The following is a 17,441-nucleotide window of genomic DNA, read 5'->3' as shown; positions in this document are numbered from 1 at the left end:
TTGGTACTTTTGTCCAGCCTGTAACGTTAAGCCTAAAAATTGTTGCTAAGCCACCTGACTATAGTCTAACGTGGACCAACAACCGCTGTATAACGTTACGCGATGTTTACATTCGGAGTTAACGTGTTTACTACATATTCACACCTTGGCATCTGGTGACCTCAGATAACCTTTTAAGTTTTAACTCGAAAAACGATTGTTATGGTGGATCGACACAGCCAGTGTTGTCTGCAGTCAATCCAATTTCTACTACTTACATGTAGATTGTCAATATGTTTGTCACAAGGTACAGTTGTCCATTGAAAACCGCCAAAACATATTTTTGCATTTAGTTGGAGGTTGACCCATTGCGTTTTTACACATTGACTGGACTATGTGTGAAGTTACTGTACATCACTGTGCACGTTTTGAGCTATACTGTGTATATACAAACCAAACACACACACGCACACACACACACCCAAACCCATTGTATATATTCAGTTTGCATGCAGCGAGGAATATAATATGCCAATCATGAGATGCAAATTCACTTAAAGATGACAGCAATTAAAGGACTAAATAAAACTGTAAAATTTATAACAGTTGATACAAAAGACAAACTAAAAGTGTGGTTTACTTTGTTTGAACTTTAATTTAGTGTTTATACTATAAACAATGAGAAATCAATAGTCATCGGGAAAAAGAACTTTTACTATTATAATCTTATAAGGTTTACTTTTGACCCAAGTTTGACCAAACTTGTCAATCAACTATCTTGTCCAAAGTCGTTTACTTTTATTTTACATTGAACTGATTCAAAGCAAAAGCAATAAAATAAAATTAATTTAAATAAAAGCAAGACACACTTAAAATATTGCATGATGCCAGCAACTTTCAATAAAAGTATAGCTTTAACATAGTGAAAGTAAACAGGTACCATATAGGTTAACATAATGATCACAGGACAGTCGAAATGTAAGACTATAATACAGAATAAATTACATATACGTCGAAGGAATAGAAATGAATACATCATCAAAGTGCTAATATAGACGCTAAAAAAAATTGGCATCAATAGTCTTTGTAGAATGTTGTATATGCGCTAACATTGGGTGTGTATAGTATACTGTGCTATAATCGGAAGTAAACTTCAGTACCCATCAGATTAAGTGAGAAAAACATAGATACCAAACATGAGTTATCTGACACATTGGTAATTGGTCAGCAACTTGCTGGGGAGAACCCACTCCTCCCCCACCCAGAATCCAATCAATGAACCACTCAAAAACCAACCACTAAACACGCACACAGTACTATGTGTTTCTTATTGCACACCAACAAATGATAAAATAGCGTGGCGATGCACCCCCCCCCCCCCCCCCCGTTGATAAGGTCTCTTATATGTTCTGCACTATGGGATTAATTCACTGTTTATGCACTGTTAAGTATGCGATGTTAATATGCAGCTCTCGGGAATGTCTGCAAATATCAGTATATGTGCTATGTCAGCCTCTTCTCCGATCCACACACCCCCACCCCACCTCCCATCACCTTACACCTCGTTTTCACGAAGTCATAAATGAATGTACTGTATTTCAACTATAGCGTTGAAATGATAGAAGCTAGAATAACGATGCACTTGGACATGTCGCATGCGTGACTGGCTACACTAAGAGAGCATATACTGTAAGACAATACACGTAGTTCATATATAAGGACCTGCAGGGCATGTAACCCTAACACGGAAGAATGATATTTTGCAAACAAAATAATCTAAAAAGCTTCCACTCAAAGGAATTTAACCAAAAAAAATTGAAGTAGCATCTATGGAAAGGAAATGTCTTACGGTGACACGGTTCTTTGTTATTTGCTCTATTGAGATGTTAACAGTTATAGCGCAAATTGCGCAATGTTGCCTAATCGATAAAACAAATGAATCCTGCATACTATGGTGTTGAACCATGGAAGTAGGGTAATACTTCCGTGTTTGGTATAACCTTTCCGCATGTCTTTCAAGTGTTGACGTTAAACGAGAACATTTCAGCCCAAACATATAGAATTCCAGAAAGAGCGGAAACATCAGCAAAACTCTTCCTTTGTTTAACTAACTAATTACATCATCATGGTGGTGTTCGATAACTGGGACCACGACCCCTTAAATTAACTGATGTGAACACTTGGCAGCATATTGGGCATATACATTACATCCTAATCTGTTGGTTAAAGTTCAATAGTCATGGTCATTGTGACGTGGTAAGTCTGGGCATCAACATGAAGGCCTTCACGTACACTGCGTGTTCTGCATGGTTTTTGACCAAAACAACACATTGCGAAATGCGAAAGTCTCTATGTGATGTAATGCTCCCTTCTCCTATTTATTCAAACGTATATGCCTATGGTAAAGCATGAAGATGAGGCGTCTAACGGCACACCATTCATTTAACAGTGCTGAAATATCATGGCACTAAATATCCATAAAAGTACACTTAGATCTTGTAGCGAGTGTGTACCGTGATTTGCGATGTCAATAGAACTGAGTTTCGATATCGAAGCATAGTAGAAGACCACACGGTTGGTCACCCCTTCAACTGTCGCACAAAAAAAAGACAATTATATCGGTAAGTAGGCCCACAGCCCCGCAGTGTCTTTCTGTATACTGTATCTCTAAGATATCATGTACATTTGTTATAAGAGATAACGGCACACACTGTTTATTTCGTTCTAGCACTCTTTATTTGACACGAATGGGGTGGCGCGTGTTTCCCATACGCTGATACGAAGAGTCCTCTATACGGAAACTATACTTGACGAAGCGCTGCATCATGTTCTCTCACCCATGGCACTGTTACCCTCTTCTCGCGTATTTTCACTCACGAATGTTATTAAGTCGTCACGATAAGTTTTCAAGGAACATTACTTTCCACATCTCAATAATTTAAGAAACTGGGAAGGTTCTGGAATCTCAGCCCAGCGGCAAGTGATTATCTGACGGAATATCGATTTGAAGTTAGGATGTTTGGTCGCATAAATGATCGGATTCACACAGCTATTGAAAAGAAGTAAAGCCGAAGTCCAAGGAATGACTGGATCGCTAGGTGGGATCATTAAGCTCACACCAAACGGTGTGATGCAAATGAGGAAGGCCAGAACCACATAAAAGAGATTTTTGGTGATCTCTATTTGTCGTTTGCTTAATCTCTCTTTGGTCGTCAGTTGATTTTTAGAGTTCAAGTGATTTTGACTAGCTTGGCCAGAGGTAGAGGAGATATCTGGCTGATCTATGATATGTTTAGTGTGTGACCTGACGAATGAAAACACCTGATAGTAGCAGACGATAATGATTACCAAAGGAATGGGATAAAACAGGACACCTTGCAGTAGAGAGTAATAATCCGACAGTTCGTTGGACGTCTTGTGCGAGCATGTACCATATTTCTCGGCGTAACCGAGGGTCCCTAGCCCAAGATAAGGCGGTAGAAACGCAATCAGAGCTGGAAAGATCCACGTGAATGTTACCATGGCAACCAATTTCTTGCTCGTGAACCAACTCCTCTGGGTACTGATGCTGCGCGTTATCACTGCCCAGCGGCTAAACGCGATAGCGGCAAGGGTATAGATGCTACACCCTGCTCCTGTGAAGGCCAAGAAAGCTGCGCACGCGCATATCCACTCTGGTAACGGAAACCCATCACGGCTCAGCAATGCCACTATATTCATAGAGAGCGTACAACATATGAGCAAATCCGAGGCACTCAAGTTGACCACAAAAACGTTGGTAAATGTTCTCAACTTTCTGCTAAATAAGACAGATAAAATCACCAGACTGTTACCGATGGTTCCAGTCAAAAACACAAGAATGAAAATACTTGCTAGGATACACCTCTGCGTGTAGCTTTCGAATTTGAAATGTCTTTCTGCTAGCTCGTCCTTTGGTGGTAAAAAGCTACCGAAAATCTCGGGCTGTGACGTCATTGTATTAAGGGTATTGAAAGGGTCTATTTGTTGTCAGGTAGGTGCACTGTTGTTCACTGGTTGACTATCACTGAATTGAAATGAAAAACATGCATCCGCCGCCGGTCCCCCGGGTTGTCACCTAAAATGACTGATTCTCCTCCCTGAAACAAGAGCGAAAAATAATTTGGTTCCAGCAAAAATTTCCTTCCTTTTCAAGATTCTTAAAGAATAAAGAATATGGAAAGAACATGGATACCCTCACCAATTGTTAGATCTACAAATACATGTAGTGATTAATGCCAGGAAATCAATTACATACAGCCCGACTCTGTACATTTTATGAAGTACAGTAAAATATATATATGTATGAACAACAAAAGAAAAACAGTGCATCAACAAAATGACTTATGAAAGTAGCATACACATACAAAACAAATAATAATCATAAAATAAAGCTATTCGCTGACTTAATGGAAAATGAGGAAGCTATAAATTATCTCAGAAGCAAAAATAGCCAAGGTAAGACATCGATAAAACGAAAGTGTGGGATGTTACAATGTGTGCATAACCAGAGATCTGCTACTCTAGCAGCTCCCTGATATAACTTAATTCTTTTTTTCGGCCTAATCAAATAAATTACATCATTGCTCATTGCATTAATGGGTTGCAGTTTTTCTCTCAACATATTGATGTTATTTGTAAAAGAACAAAATCAGTCTCAGAATTCAGTTAATTTGTTTCCGATATGTGAATAATTAATTGATGACTTTCTGTTGCATTTTGCATAGATTAAAATGAAATTTTTATTTGCACCAAAGGGGCAAATGATATCCCTGTTCTTCCAACATGGGACAAGTTTAGTCACTCGCTATTGTAAATTATGTCTTTCATTGAACCATTGGAGCTCATATCATTTAAGTTTAATTCATAAAATGTGTGACAATCAAAATAATTTCGGACCGCCTTAACCCCCCACCCCAACCCTCCCCAACGGCTCAAACTCTCGTAAATCGGAGGGAATAATAACGCATCTTTCTAGGGTAAACAACAGCACGCCGATCCAATATATTGGAAGTATTTGGCCTGTTATACATGTACACACGTTCGTAACCGTAAGCAACTCTCAGAATAATTGATACGGCACTGGGGTACTTTGAACTAGTTTGGTAAGTGGGCCCTTTGTATAGCAGCTACATACTACTCAGAGACAAGTCAGTTGATATAGCAGTAGAGACCTGATATTGAGATAGAAAGTATCACGGAAGTGAAGGACGTTCACAAAATGAACGATCGTTGTAAATTAGGATATCATAACAACTCCCACAGACCAATGCCGAAATGGAAGACACATGTTTATTTGGACTATAAACAAAAAATTAAGAGAAAAGCCTTGAAACAATACCACACGACCACCAGGGTAATGTTACCGTTCGACTTTGATTTAGCAGGACGGAACTCTAGTGACCAAGGCAAGGCGTTATTACATATAGGAGGAGGGTATGAATAATTTCTATTGTTAGACCAGGGAGCTGCTACTCTAAAAGCAACTCTCCGTGGTTAGGTAAATACCAGTGATCGAGAGATCAGCAAGATGAATACTCCCACATACAGTAACCAGCACAATTTTTCTAAATTGCGGGGGGGGGGGGGGTGTCGGGGGGGGCATTCCAAACTTCCCCTACTGATTACGGTAAGAACATGGCCGTTAATGGAAGGGTCAGAGGCGGATACAGGGTTTACTTGAGGGAATGTGGCCCTGGGGTGGACAGACTCCAATGCAAGAGGTTGGGATCTACTGACTGGACGTTTGTTCCACGACTGGCGATGAATATGCAGGTCATAATTAATTTTCTCCCTCATTTGATCTTTACATCGTGACAAAGAAATTAAGGTGAAATCTGCCTGTCTTGCTTCATATGACTAAATGCACTATATTATATTGAGTTTTACCCCCCCCGTCCCGCCCCCCCCCCCCACGCAGGGCTGCAGTCGAGTCCACCAGATGCAAGTTCAGAGTACAAAAACATAACCCGGATGCAAGTCCGAGTCTAGAGCAGACTGAGTCCGATACGTGCTTACTCGAATCCCGCGAGTCAGAATTCGTTAAAAGGCCTATATACTCCAATCCTGTTTTCTCACTGGGATTTTTTTGTTATTAAACTTGTTGCTTTCTTCATTTGGTTTCAACAAGTTAACGCCTACGTATATCACTAAATTTTTAACGCGAGTGAAAGAATATAATCTGTATATATATTTTCTCTTCTCGATTGAATCAACCTATGTCATTTTTTCCCAGAATTATACAAGGCGCTATATTTCCATTACAAAGACCTGCAACGTAATATAATTCGATTCCCTGTCCATATATATACCTGGCATTACTTTCTTCGTGGATGTAATTTGGTACTCTACGGTTCTTGTTGATCTACATATATACCGTAGCGCTATACCAGCATTTTATTCTATGTTCATCAAAGGTATTAACACAGAGAGACATAAAGAACGAGAGTACATAAACCTTGTAATATAATGACTTAAGAGTTTTACCCTCATTTCTCATCTCATTTACGTAATTGCGAGATATGCTTTGGCATTTGTTTCCAAGTTTGATTCCTCCCATCGCATTATTGGAACAAACCTCTACCGCCATAAAATAGGGCAAATCGTGTTTACAAGGCTTTCAAGAGTTTGACCTCTATTAAAGCCATTTCGGCATGGCGTATAAACAAATATACGAAATAACAAAGCATAAATAAAGCGACTAACAGCTCTCTCTTATGTACCTAATCCCAATATGTCTCTCATATACATGTATCACCAGAGGGTAGTCAATTCAGCAAAAACTGCATTTTCCGGTTATTAATTTTGGTTAGTGGTGTGAAATTTGAGGGGAAACCTTTTCGCGCGGAGAATTGGCGGGATGGGATCATGGGAGTGGCATCAAACATACTTAATTTAGTTTATTTTTAACGGAGGGTTTGGTGAAATAATGTGCATGGTATACGCATGGGAATTGGGAGTGACATTCTCATGAAAAACAGCTGAAATATTGTGAAAATAACATCCAACTCTCTGTTATCACAAGGGAACCATTTTATCTGGTATATCGTATATCAAAATGTTATGCAATGTGCTGTCATACGTACAGTGTATAATATTACATCCTTTTTACCCCCACTTCCAACCCCTTTTCAACGCCACAATACATTCCCTCTTCTTGTCATCCTTCCTGTTTGTCCCTCCCTCTTTCCTTCCGAATCACTAGCTCGCTCCCTCTATCCTCTTCATCCAACCTTCCACCCCTACCTTCCACCCTACAGTGGCGTAAGGATGAGCCTGGGGGCCCCCTATCAGGAAGTCCAAGCAAGGGGCGTCCGCCGAAATGTTCACAAGGGGGTGGGGGAATCAGTAGGTCATGTAGGTGTAGCACACTACTTGATACTATCAGAGGCCCGTATATATACGGCTCTGGATACTATCTAAGCGGAGCGCCACCATTGGTTGGCGCGGAGCGTACCACGATTAGATCTCCTATGGATCGTCGGAAAAGACACTTCACGGGCGTCTCAAGTTGCATTTACACATCGGTTGTTTTGAAATCTAATGTCTTGGGATTTTGACTTTCAATAATTTCAGTAATGCATTATGGGTTCGTATGTAATGAACATAAGGGGGGGGGGCAAGTGCCCCGCCCCTCCCTGTGGACGCCCATGGGTCCAAGGGTTTATGCGGGATCAATGCAGGGGTCTTGGTTTAGAACATTTGAATGGCCATTTAGCATTTACACATTGTTCCAGCTTACAATTATATTTAAATGCTAAAATACATCAAGAGAAATGACCAACCAAAATCTATCAACATAGCTAGAAGTTTTTCTTGTAACTATATACCATGGAATGAGGATTGAGGAATTCGGCTTCTGGATACATGTTGTAAGTGAGATACAACATACGGTAATGAAACAATTGATTACTGATATGTTCAATGAATGAACTAAATGCTCATTTCCATTCCTGAAGTAAGGAATATTATATTGCAGATGCAATCCCAATTTTTAGACCTTGAATTTACTAAGCCTAGCTTTTTTCTCATGCAGCAAACATACCGGTACCCTTTTTCTGTGCATCAGTATAGCGGGCCCCCTTTTGTTTGGGGCCCCCGGCTCAGCACGGTATACGAGCCCATAGGAATTACGCTACTGAGGCTCCCTTTCCTATACCTCCCTCTCCTGCCACCCTCACCTATCTCCCTCTCCTAATTACTGACTCTCCAAGTCCTACGTTTCTTCATGGAGGTAAAAACAGTTTTTACCTCCATGGTTTCTTTGACCCTCTCTGTTTGGTGTGCCAACGTCACAGATTTACTTCTCATTACATGTCAACTCAAGCCGAATCCGGCTCACGATGTCATTATCAAGGACCTGTTATTTGACAGTTCCCTTCTTAATCTCAGAATATAAAGTTTAATAGGGAAGCCAAGTAATATTCAAGTCCTAACATACGAGATATTCCAACAACTAAAGAAATCAAAAACAAAATGCGTAAGAAGATCTATAAGAATACTTACAAGTTCTACTTCTGAAAGAAGGGAATTGTTCCAAGATAACCATTTAGGTAACAATTGACAGAGAAGAACAGACATACGTCAATACTTTTCCACAACTTATTGTTCTCCAGCTCAATTTAAGACTGGTAAACCCATATGGTAACAAAAATTCCAAACACTGTACAAAAGGTCTGAAATGGTAACGTATACCAAGTTGACAGGACTTCTAAAGGTTCATTGAGTACCACTCGACATTCACAAGTGCCCCTCTGTCTGAGTAGCTGGTTGTTTGATTCAAGCTGATATATGACGTTGTGTGTGTTTTATACCAGGGAGCTGACACACTCCGTTGAATGAGAATGACCTTCTCATTTTATAAGAGCGACCCGGAAGTTAGTGTATTACGCACGACCTCTTTCGCCTTGAAAGAATTTGTACAATAAACAGACGGCGAGGTTTAACCTAAATCTAGTTAAAATCTCCACCTTTACGTCATGGAGTTGTAACCTTCCTGCAAAGAAATAACACGATGACTGGCACTGTTTATGTATATGCGTGTGTACGCATTAACTGAGGTTATGATACAAGCAATCAAATATTATAAGATCAATTTCTGATCATGCCGTAGATACCCGCATATCATCGTCCCTGGGGAACATAACAACCCCGGGGGGGGGGGTGGTATAAGGCGATGACAGTAAGACAATGCATGAGGCATTTTTTAGGTGCTAAACTTAACAATTTCTAGGAAACAATGTTATATAAAGCGCTGTTTTTACCATTTGGCAATATTACCGAAATAGGCGGCTATACTTCCATGCTTTTTTAAGTAGCTCAATATAACTGTGGTATAACTCAAAATAAACTGCAATTAACGCAGCAACTGCATCATACAGGCCTGTATTAAACTTGTGAAGATTCCGAGCAGACGTGACGTGTATAAATTCTATTTTCGAAGATGGGCAATGAATGAGGGCGTCAAGGTTGATGTAGGCTATGTGTGAGCAGTGGCGTCGCCAAGGGGGGGCCAGGGGGGGCACGTGCCCCCCCTGGAAAACCTAGTGCCCCCCCGAGTGCCCCCCCATCTGAGATTTGGGTTGGTAAAAAAATATATATATATATTTTGTTATATTCAACTCCCATCATCTGAGTTGGTTTTTCATAAGGACAAAGAAGCGCAGTAATTCGTATTTTCTTCAAATGAGCTGCGAAAAAATGAAAAAGTTTATCCTTGAACGTCGGGTATCGAAGTCGTAACCCGCGCTTTCACAACAGGTGTCGATATTTACATTGAATTTGTCAGTGCTCACGCCGTACCAGCGGATATACACGTCCGCTTCGCGAGCTACATGACTGTGAGAAGGGAGGGTACTGCAATATGTTGCCTTGGTCTGAGGTTGACAGGTTAGGAGCTGACGAAATGTGAGAATGTGAGGGTCCGCAGGCACTGTACTTGCCTATATTTGTGGACCCATATATTAACCCTGTTGTGTAGGGCGTGCAGAGGTCATTTGAGGTCAGATGCTTGTAGGAACAAATGGCGAATGTTCACACCTGCATACTGAGCCATACTCGATGTGTGATCAAATTTTGGATTGCATGGTGAGATCCCTGATAGGAGCCAATAACGATGCTGAAACCTGTTACATCTTAATAGATAATGGGCGAAAACGAGAAGGACAAGAAAGGAGTCGGGGGTCATGCACACATTAATTCAACAAATGTAGGTTCTATTGATATAGGGTTAGGCATAATATCGACAGCATGTGGTTCATATCCTCTGCAAAATTCTGCGCCTTGTTAAAATCATTACCTCAAAAATAGCAATTTCTGGAGATATCTTCAGATCGAATTTAGCATCAAATGTGGCAGCATTTTGCATCTAGCCCATCCTCCGTATGCGAAAATTTTCCAAAGGGGAGGGAGGGCAGTGGCGGTGGAACCGGGGGGGGGGGGGGCTTGGGGGGCTCAGCCCCCAATGAAAAAGTTGAGGGGGAAAATGCATGATAAGCCTCCCCCCCCCCCAAGGCTCTGAAACGAGCATCTGCCCATTTTTCAATGCATACTTGTCGATCTGTCCGATGCACACGTATACTATATAGGTGTAATAATTTTAGTAAATGCTGGGGGGGGGGGACCCTCGGCCCGTCCTCTTACTATAGACCACATTGTCACCCCAACCGCGTCTTCACGCCCCGTGAAAAGTGGAAGCAGTGAGTGTGAGTACCGGTATGCGCAACACAACTTCGTCTTAGACCAATGACTTGCTTCATTTCAGCCAGTTCTCCAACATCCCCTTACTACACTCAAAAACGTCTTAGCGAGTACACTACGAGTAATAGCTACTCTCTTAAAACACCATCGAATATACAAATTACAATGTTTTTACAGACTTTTACGTGCAATCTGAGAAATTGCAGGCTTGAGACCCATATTTTAGGGCTAGCTATTCGCAGCATAAAACACTCGGGAAGTGCCGTTTCCGGCCATCTGGGGGTTTGAAAAACCCAAAATTTTCTTGTACGCTCCGCGCCAACCGATGGTGGCGCTCCGCTTAGATAGTCTCTACACATTAGCCCCCCTCCCAATAATTTTCCCGTTCCGCCGCGCCTGGGGGGCACCCCCTCCCCTTAGACTCCTCCCCCAGGACGGCGATACGTATCCATCTAAGTGCCCCCCCATCAAATGCTGGTGCCCCCCCTGTGCCCCCCCAGACTGAAAAGTCTGGTGACGCCACTGTGTGTGAGGGGTGGAGAGGGGATGTGGTGTAGGGGAAGACTGCAAGGCGTTGGGGTGTTTAAAGAGCGAATAACTTTTCAATGATAGATTTGAACTTTTGTTGCTCATGAATATGCAAACATTTTGGCATGATGGCAAACAGATCAAACTTAATTATTAAGCTAAATGATGCATTTTCGTGCTTGTCACGTGTAGCAGTATGAAGGTTTTTCACGACAACTTTGTATGTGTATGTGTGTGTGTTTTCCTAGCTTTATTCGGCAAATGAATTGTTCACTTTCCGATGAGATAACTTCATCGTGAAGTGAAAGAATGTCTGTGCTACCGGACGTAAGGGGTTACAAACACAATGAAGAGGATGTTAGTATATAGTGTACTTAAAGGAGACACAAATCCAACCATCATGATTGGTCGCTTCTCGCTTCTCGGCCTTTTGGCTAAGATTATGTGTAGTATCTGTTACCTTTCGATGGGAATGGTGATGCACACCTGATGATGATCACACAGTCACAGTCCCGATGCAAGGGGACTGGGGTTAGAAGCGGATCAGTCGTTCAGTAGTTTGGTTTTCGTGCCCAGGTTCTTTCCTGGGCGGCCCTTTCTTAAAAGTACCGTCATGATTGGTCTATAATTCTATATGGAAGAGTTAAAAACACCTCCCCCAAACAGCTAAGAAAAATCTGATTCCATTTGGGATATCGCATATTTAATGTTACTTAACTTGACACACAAGGTTGAAGACTTGATCAAGTCTAAATATGACATCATCGAGCACTATGTGCTTCAATATTTCTGTTACTTATTTCATTTTCTCTAATGGAGATGGGTTGTGCAAATGATGAATCTAAAATATTAAACCTCTCATCATGACCTAAACGATGGCACTGGTTTTTAGTATCAACACTGTAAACATTTTACCTTGAAAATATGTTGAGCAAATGGAAAGGAAGTAGTTCAGGTCTTAGTGGCACTATGACATCGCAAATTTACAAAATGACGGCTACCAGGCACGGTTCACTAGGATATCTCCCAGCAAAGCAAGAGTGTACTTAGCTGTTTGAGGGAAGTTGTTCTTCACGAAGATTATTGGGCTTGTGTCCACTTGGAAAGGAATAACAAAGTCGAAGTCTTACAGAATATATTATACATGCATGAGAAACTGACAAGAAACACATTGTATATTTTCTTCAGTTATAACCTTCAACTATGCGAATGCGCATAAAATTTCGCGCAATTTTTCTGTCGCGTATACACGCAACGATATCTCCAACTTACAGGTGTCCTACCATGATTAAATCGTTCCATTGACTTACACACTATAGGTTCGTCACATTCAAGTCCGCACGCTAAAGCTAAGATAGAAGTTTTCAACTGGCGTATCCTACCTCACCACGTGATAGCTGAGGGCGTGGCCTTTCACGGCATCTGCAAATTTCCATATCATGACAATTTAGATTTTGAGCTTGAAGAGGAGCAAACTGTTCAGTAGCATATACTGAACCCCAAATATGTCCCTCTGCTCGTTAGGAGTAATATCCACATTTAACCAAAGAATTTAAAAGATGCGTTATATATGACCTTCCATCCTACATATTTTCACATTATCTGCATTTTCATTTATGCCGCTCTTTCACGTGAATACAGAAGAAACAATGATTTAGGTTAGAATTGTGCCAACACAAGCATTGCATTAGATCATTTTAGGCCCCCTTTTTTTGTACAACCTACGTGAACCCTTCGAGCCGACATATACAATAATGTATATACAGTATTGTTATATAATGGTGCCTATATATACATACACATATTTGTTCACAGTATAAATATCGGAAAATATTTCACCCAGTGTGTGCCTGCTAGTATCGCACTAAAAATAAAAAGAACCTTAATTTGATTTCAAAAGGCATCAGTTTTTGTACTCCCAAATAGACAGTCAATAATGGTCACCATATATACTCAAACAAGCATTTTCTACTGCATATCTAAGAGTAGCCTATGCATAGGTATATATACGCACTAAGATATTAAATTGTTTATGTTTAATAATACTCAAAGGTTAGGACCATAGGCGTAGGAGGCGGGGAGCTGGGGGCGCTGCAGCCACCAACCAAATATTTTTTTCGGGCACCTACTGAAAGAAATATAAATTGCAATGTGTTTTTCAATGGTTAAACTTATATTATTATTATCATTATTGTTGTAACGATTTGCCCAAAAATAATAACCAAATATGGAAGGGTAATAAAACGACAAATGAATGTATGTGACTGGCATGCGATGCAATAACCGATGCAATCCTATATGCTATGTACATAACGACGTTGAACACGCCCGAAAAATTGTGGTTATATTTTTCGGGCAAGTCGTTACAGCCTCCCCCCCCCCCCCCGATCAAATTGGGCTCCTACGCCTATGGTTTGGACTATTTTGGAAGCTCAGAGACTCTACAGGAAAGTACTTTTGCAAACTTCTATAGCAATTTTTAGCCTGTTAAAATTTGGGACCATTGCTTAAAATCTTTAAAGCACAAATGATAACTTTGCAAAGCAGGGCTTTCCTTGATCCAATTCCCAGCTTCATTGCTCATTCCACTCTTGAAAACTGGAGTTATCGCGAGATAATATCTGATACCATAAACATGGACCATATAGTTACTTTTGCTTATCTTTAAAATAAAAAAAAATAAGAAATAAGTCAGTTGGGTGACGGGAAAGCGCGAGGACTCGGCTTGGTGTTTGATTGTACTCCTTCATATATGACGTCACAAATTCTAGTGCGTCATATACTGTTTCGAATAAAGTGATAAACTCACCATCGGATGCAAGATGGGGTTATATAGACCATGTTTTTTATCTCTCTTTTATTTGCTCCGAGCCATATGTTTTTGTTTATTGAATTTCAGACTTCGTTATATAACTTTAAGTACCACTAACATCTTTGCCATGTGTTGGTATAACACCTTGCATCCGGTAGCATATATAGGCTTTTCTTTGGCAAATGATATAACACTGCAGTACGAGTGATTATTCCGATTTATCCGCGAAACAAGCTCAACAAACGGAGCCAACGTTTGTTCATATTTCTGCACAAGACAGATTACAATGTTTTCCATGCTTATATATTCCCCAAATACTGCAAGAAGTGTGACATAATTTAGTGTAAAACTGACATTTTCAGTGAGGACAGCGAGAATGCAGCATATACAATACGACACATGAAACACAATCGATTGATCTAATATAAGAATGTAAAGCAAAATATCATTAGTTATTTTTACATTTTTTCTTTGGAATATCAATTCCCTTTGTTTTTACCGTGGGCCAGCCAATTATACACATCCCATGATCCCCTAAATGTAGTTCAAGCTGGGGCCAGAGCAGTCTTACGACTGTTCGATGCGGCTTTCTATGTTTTCCTAGGGCATGTTGGCATTTTTTAAGCGGTATAAGCAAACTAAAGTAAAACAAAGTCAACCACACAATTCCAGACTATAATTTTCACGGACTGTGAAAGATGGGAGACCTTGAATACCTCCCAAGAAGCTAAAATAAAACTTGAGTTTTTTTTTATTATCATCAAGGTTAATAAACAAACAACGTTTTTTTAACGGGCACACATTTTGGCAATTAAGTCGGTGAAGTCAGTAAACTGTCATTAATTAAGTTTACAAACATAAACCATAAAATTGAGGTACATTGACTAGACATGTGCATGCAAAATATTTAGCTATAGTGACCATGCGAAAATATTTCACAGTCCCCTTTCCGAATAAGACAATAAAATATTTCCAAAAATCGCCTGATGCCACAAAAATGTACGTGTTCAGTGTCCTTGAAACGAAGGTTGTAAAAACAAAGGAGTAACATAACAGAAGTTAGGCAGTCACTCCCCCTTTACATCATCAGTGTGCATAATTAGCTAATGTTTATTCATATATTAAACTAAAACTAAAACTAAGAAAACACTTGTAAAATGGTATATCATTCATGGAGTTTGATGGCAGTTACAGCTATTTTCATGACTTCTAATGCCTATTTGAGTGATTACGACATACTCATCGTGTTAGCCGCAGTTATTGTATTTGAAAACTCTGAATAAAATCATTCTTTTAGCTGTTCTCCCAATGTATAAAAGTGTTCTCCCAATTTATAGGAGTGTTGGCAGTGGTTAACGCCGGTGCCTTCCAATCATAAGGTCCCCGGTTAGAGTCACTACACGATTAATGTATGTCGTCCAGTTACAGAGTTGTTGACAATTGACAATCCATAATCATGGCCTTTAAATATGAATGTAAGAGATTGACTTCGGTCAGCTTGCGGCTTTGATAAGCCAATGAGGCTTCTTCGCGAGTTCCTGCTTGCAGGAGGATCTAAAATACATTCATACATAAAATGGTCAAAACTTTGTCCATTTTCACGTTAGATATATTTTATACAATGTCTTTGAAAACGCTAATGTCATTTAATTGGTAAAATACCGTTAAACTAACTTTCGTGTTGTTCCTATCCACCTTCTCTGAGTATAGTAATAGTAGAAAACCTGCGACCAAATAGACCAACGCGTTCGATGAACACGCAGTTCACATTTGGCGCTCCATAAGTATGACAGTTACCCTAGCAAATCTAAACAGTACAATTGTAGTCAGCATTTGTCGTGGAAGTTCAAACTTTTTTTTCTGTTTAACAAAGTTACTGATAAAGTGTCCGAAGTCCAAGGTGTCACTCCAAAGTTCCTTCAAAAATTAACTATGTATAGTCCAGCACGTTAAGGGATCCTACACGTTAAATTAAAACATGTAAAGGTAAAGTGACTAATTATTACAGGCGTTAGTTTCGTTGTTTTGGTGTAGAATAACGTTATTTGCATAAGCCGAGGCCTGGCAATCAATATTTGTGAATGTGGATTGTAACTCCTATCTAATTACTGATATAACGAACTTGTGTAGGTTTGGTATTGTTAATGTAGAATAGAGGCCTAGGCCTATACATCAGTGAGAAGAAATCTATGCTTCCTAACATTTGCATGTGCTCGTATTTTAGATCCACAGATGATACCCATGGTGTAATAGGATTTTTCACATGTGCTAATCAACGTAGTATTGTAGTAAATATCAACATTGCCTGACTATACCAAGATTTGATTTTGAAGTCCCATTTTCAAGGAGAGCCTGACTCTGAGAAGAAGTTTCAAGATGACGTCCAGCTCAACTGCTTATATAGTAAGTGATTTTAAATTTGAATATAAGTATGATGCATTCATCTTCAAGACCCAAGGCAAGAGCTTACAACTGAAAATTTGCATTATTCTTGGCCTAGGAAGTGTAAGGCCATTGGGATGAAAGTTCTAGATTTTTGCCTGAACATTTTTCAAATAACATGACTTGAGACTCTTTTTCATTATTTGATATAAAACCGTATCGCTAATGCAGATCAGTTATATTGACTGCTGCACTATGGGTACCATGATAAATGCATACTAGGCCTAAGTACCTTTTTACTGCTGTTTGGTGATTTTGAACTTGCATTCCTCTGGTGGAGTTCCATTTTCTTGTACATGATGAATATTTTCAGTGGAAGCCTTTGGAGCACGGCTGTGGTAGCTAGCTTAAGCTTTTATTCCTAGAGCCTAAGATTAGGACTAGAATCGTGAAAAATTAAATTGCATTGAACAGGAAAATTTGTCTTCATTTTGATGGAATAGATTTCAGTAATTTTGTTGTTAAGTAGGTGAACTATGTGCATTTGGTAGGCGCATTCCATAAATTCTTAAATTCATTTTATTACATATATGCATCAGTATGTATTTGAAATTTGTCGAATATTTTTGCAGCATTTTGTTGTTGTAGGTTGGCTGACATTTTTGTAAGTGCTGTTGCTATCTAAATAATCTTTATTGAAGAATGTGTAAATCATTCCGTTTTCAAAGCAATCTATCATTAAAAAATTCATTTTTGTCTCCAGGATAAACCTACCTTTGATGAACTGCTGAAGTACACCAAACAAAATGCAGACATATGCAAAGAAATGGTTGCCGTTCTACAAGAAAGGTAATATCTGTGTTAATCTTGTCTAATTTCAAAGAGCATCGATATCAGTTCAATTTCTGCTACTGTACACTATTGTAATATCATGGAGTTTATGTTTTTGTCCAAACTTGCAAACATTTCTGTGGTTCTACAGTATATATATATCTTCAAATAACTTCTAAATTGAAGTATTTGG

General features: G+C 39.6%; 2 protein-coding genes across 3 annotated transcripts in view; one reads left to right on the top strand and one right to left on the bottom strand.

Annotated features, from left to right (window-relative positions):
• Positions 1-588: 588 nt before the first annotated feature.
• Positions 589-9,025, bottom strand: LOC139958825 (melatonin receptor type 1A-like). The gene is made up of 2 exons (XM_071956193.1): positions 8,503-9,025; positions 589-4,097 (listed from the first exon to the last, which is right to left on the bottom strand). Exon 2 carries the CDS (start codon positions 3,952-3,954, stop codon positions 2,896-2,898), a length of 1,059 nt encoding a protein of 352 aa, XP_071812294.1. The 5' UTR covers positions 3,955-4,097; positions 8,503-9,025; the 3' UTR covers positions 589-2,895.
• A 6,836-nt stretch (positions 9,026-15,861) lies between these two features.
• The window catches only part of LOC139958635 (nostrin-like), a 31,659-nt gene continuing 30,079 nt past the window's right edge, over positions 15,862-17,441 (top strand). The window contains exons 1-3 of one of the 2 annotated variants that reach the window (XM_071955856.1): positions 15,862-16,021; positions 16,260-16,438; positions 17,181-17,266. In XM_071955856.1, the coding sequence (XP_071811957.1) occupies positions 16,412-16,438; positions 17,181-17,266 (113 nt within the window). In that variant the 5' untranslated portion in view covers positions 15,862-16,021; positions 16,260-16,411. The other variant, XM_071955858.1, reaches the window with a different exon arrangement.

The sequence above is a fragment of the Apostichopus japonicus genome, chromosome 18 (genome assembly GCF_037975245.1).
Source record: "Apostichopus japonicus isolate 1M-3 chromosome 18, ASM3797524v1, whole genome shotgun sequence".
NCBI lineage: Eukaryota > Metazoa > Echinodermata > Holothuroidea > Aspidochirotida > Stichopodidae > Apostichopus > Apostichopus japonicus.
The sequence above is the reverse complement of the archived record's forward strand: the minus strand, read 5'-3'. Positions and strand labels throughout refer to the sequence as shown.

Coding starts and splice junctions, on each gene's coding strand:
- LOC139958825 (XM_071956193.1), bottom strand. CDS start 3,954: ATGACGTCACAGCCCGAGATTTTCGGTAGCTTTTTACCACCAAAGGAC.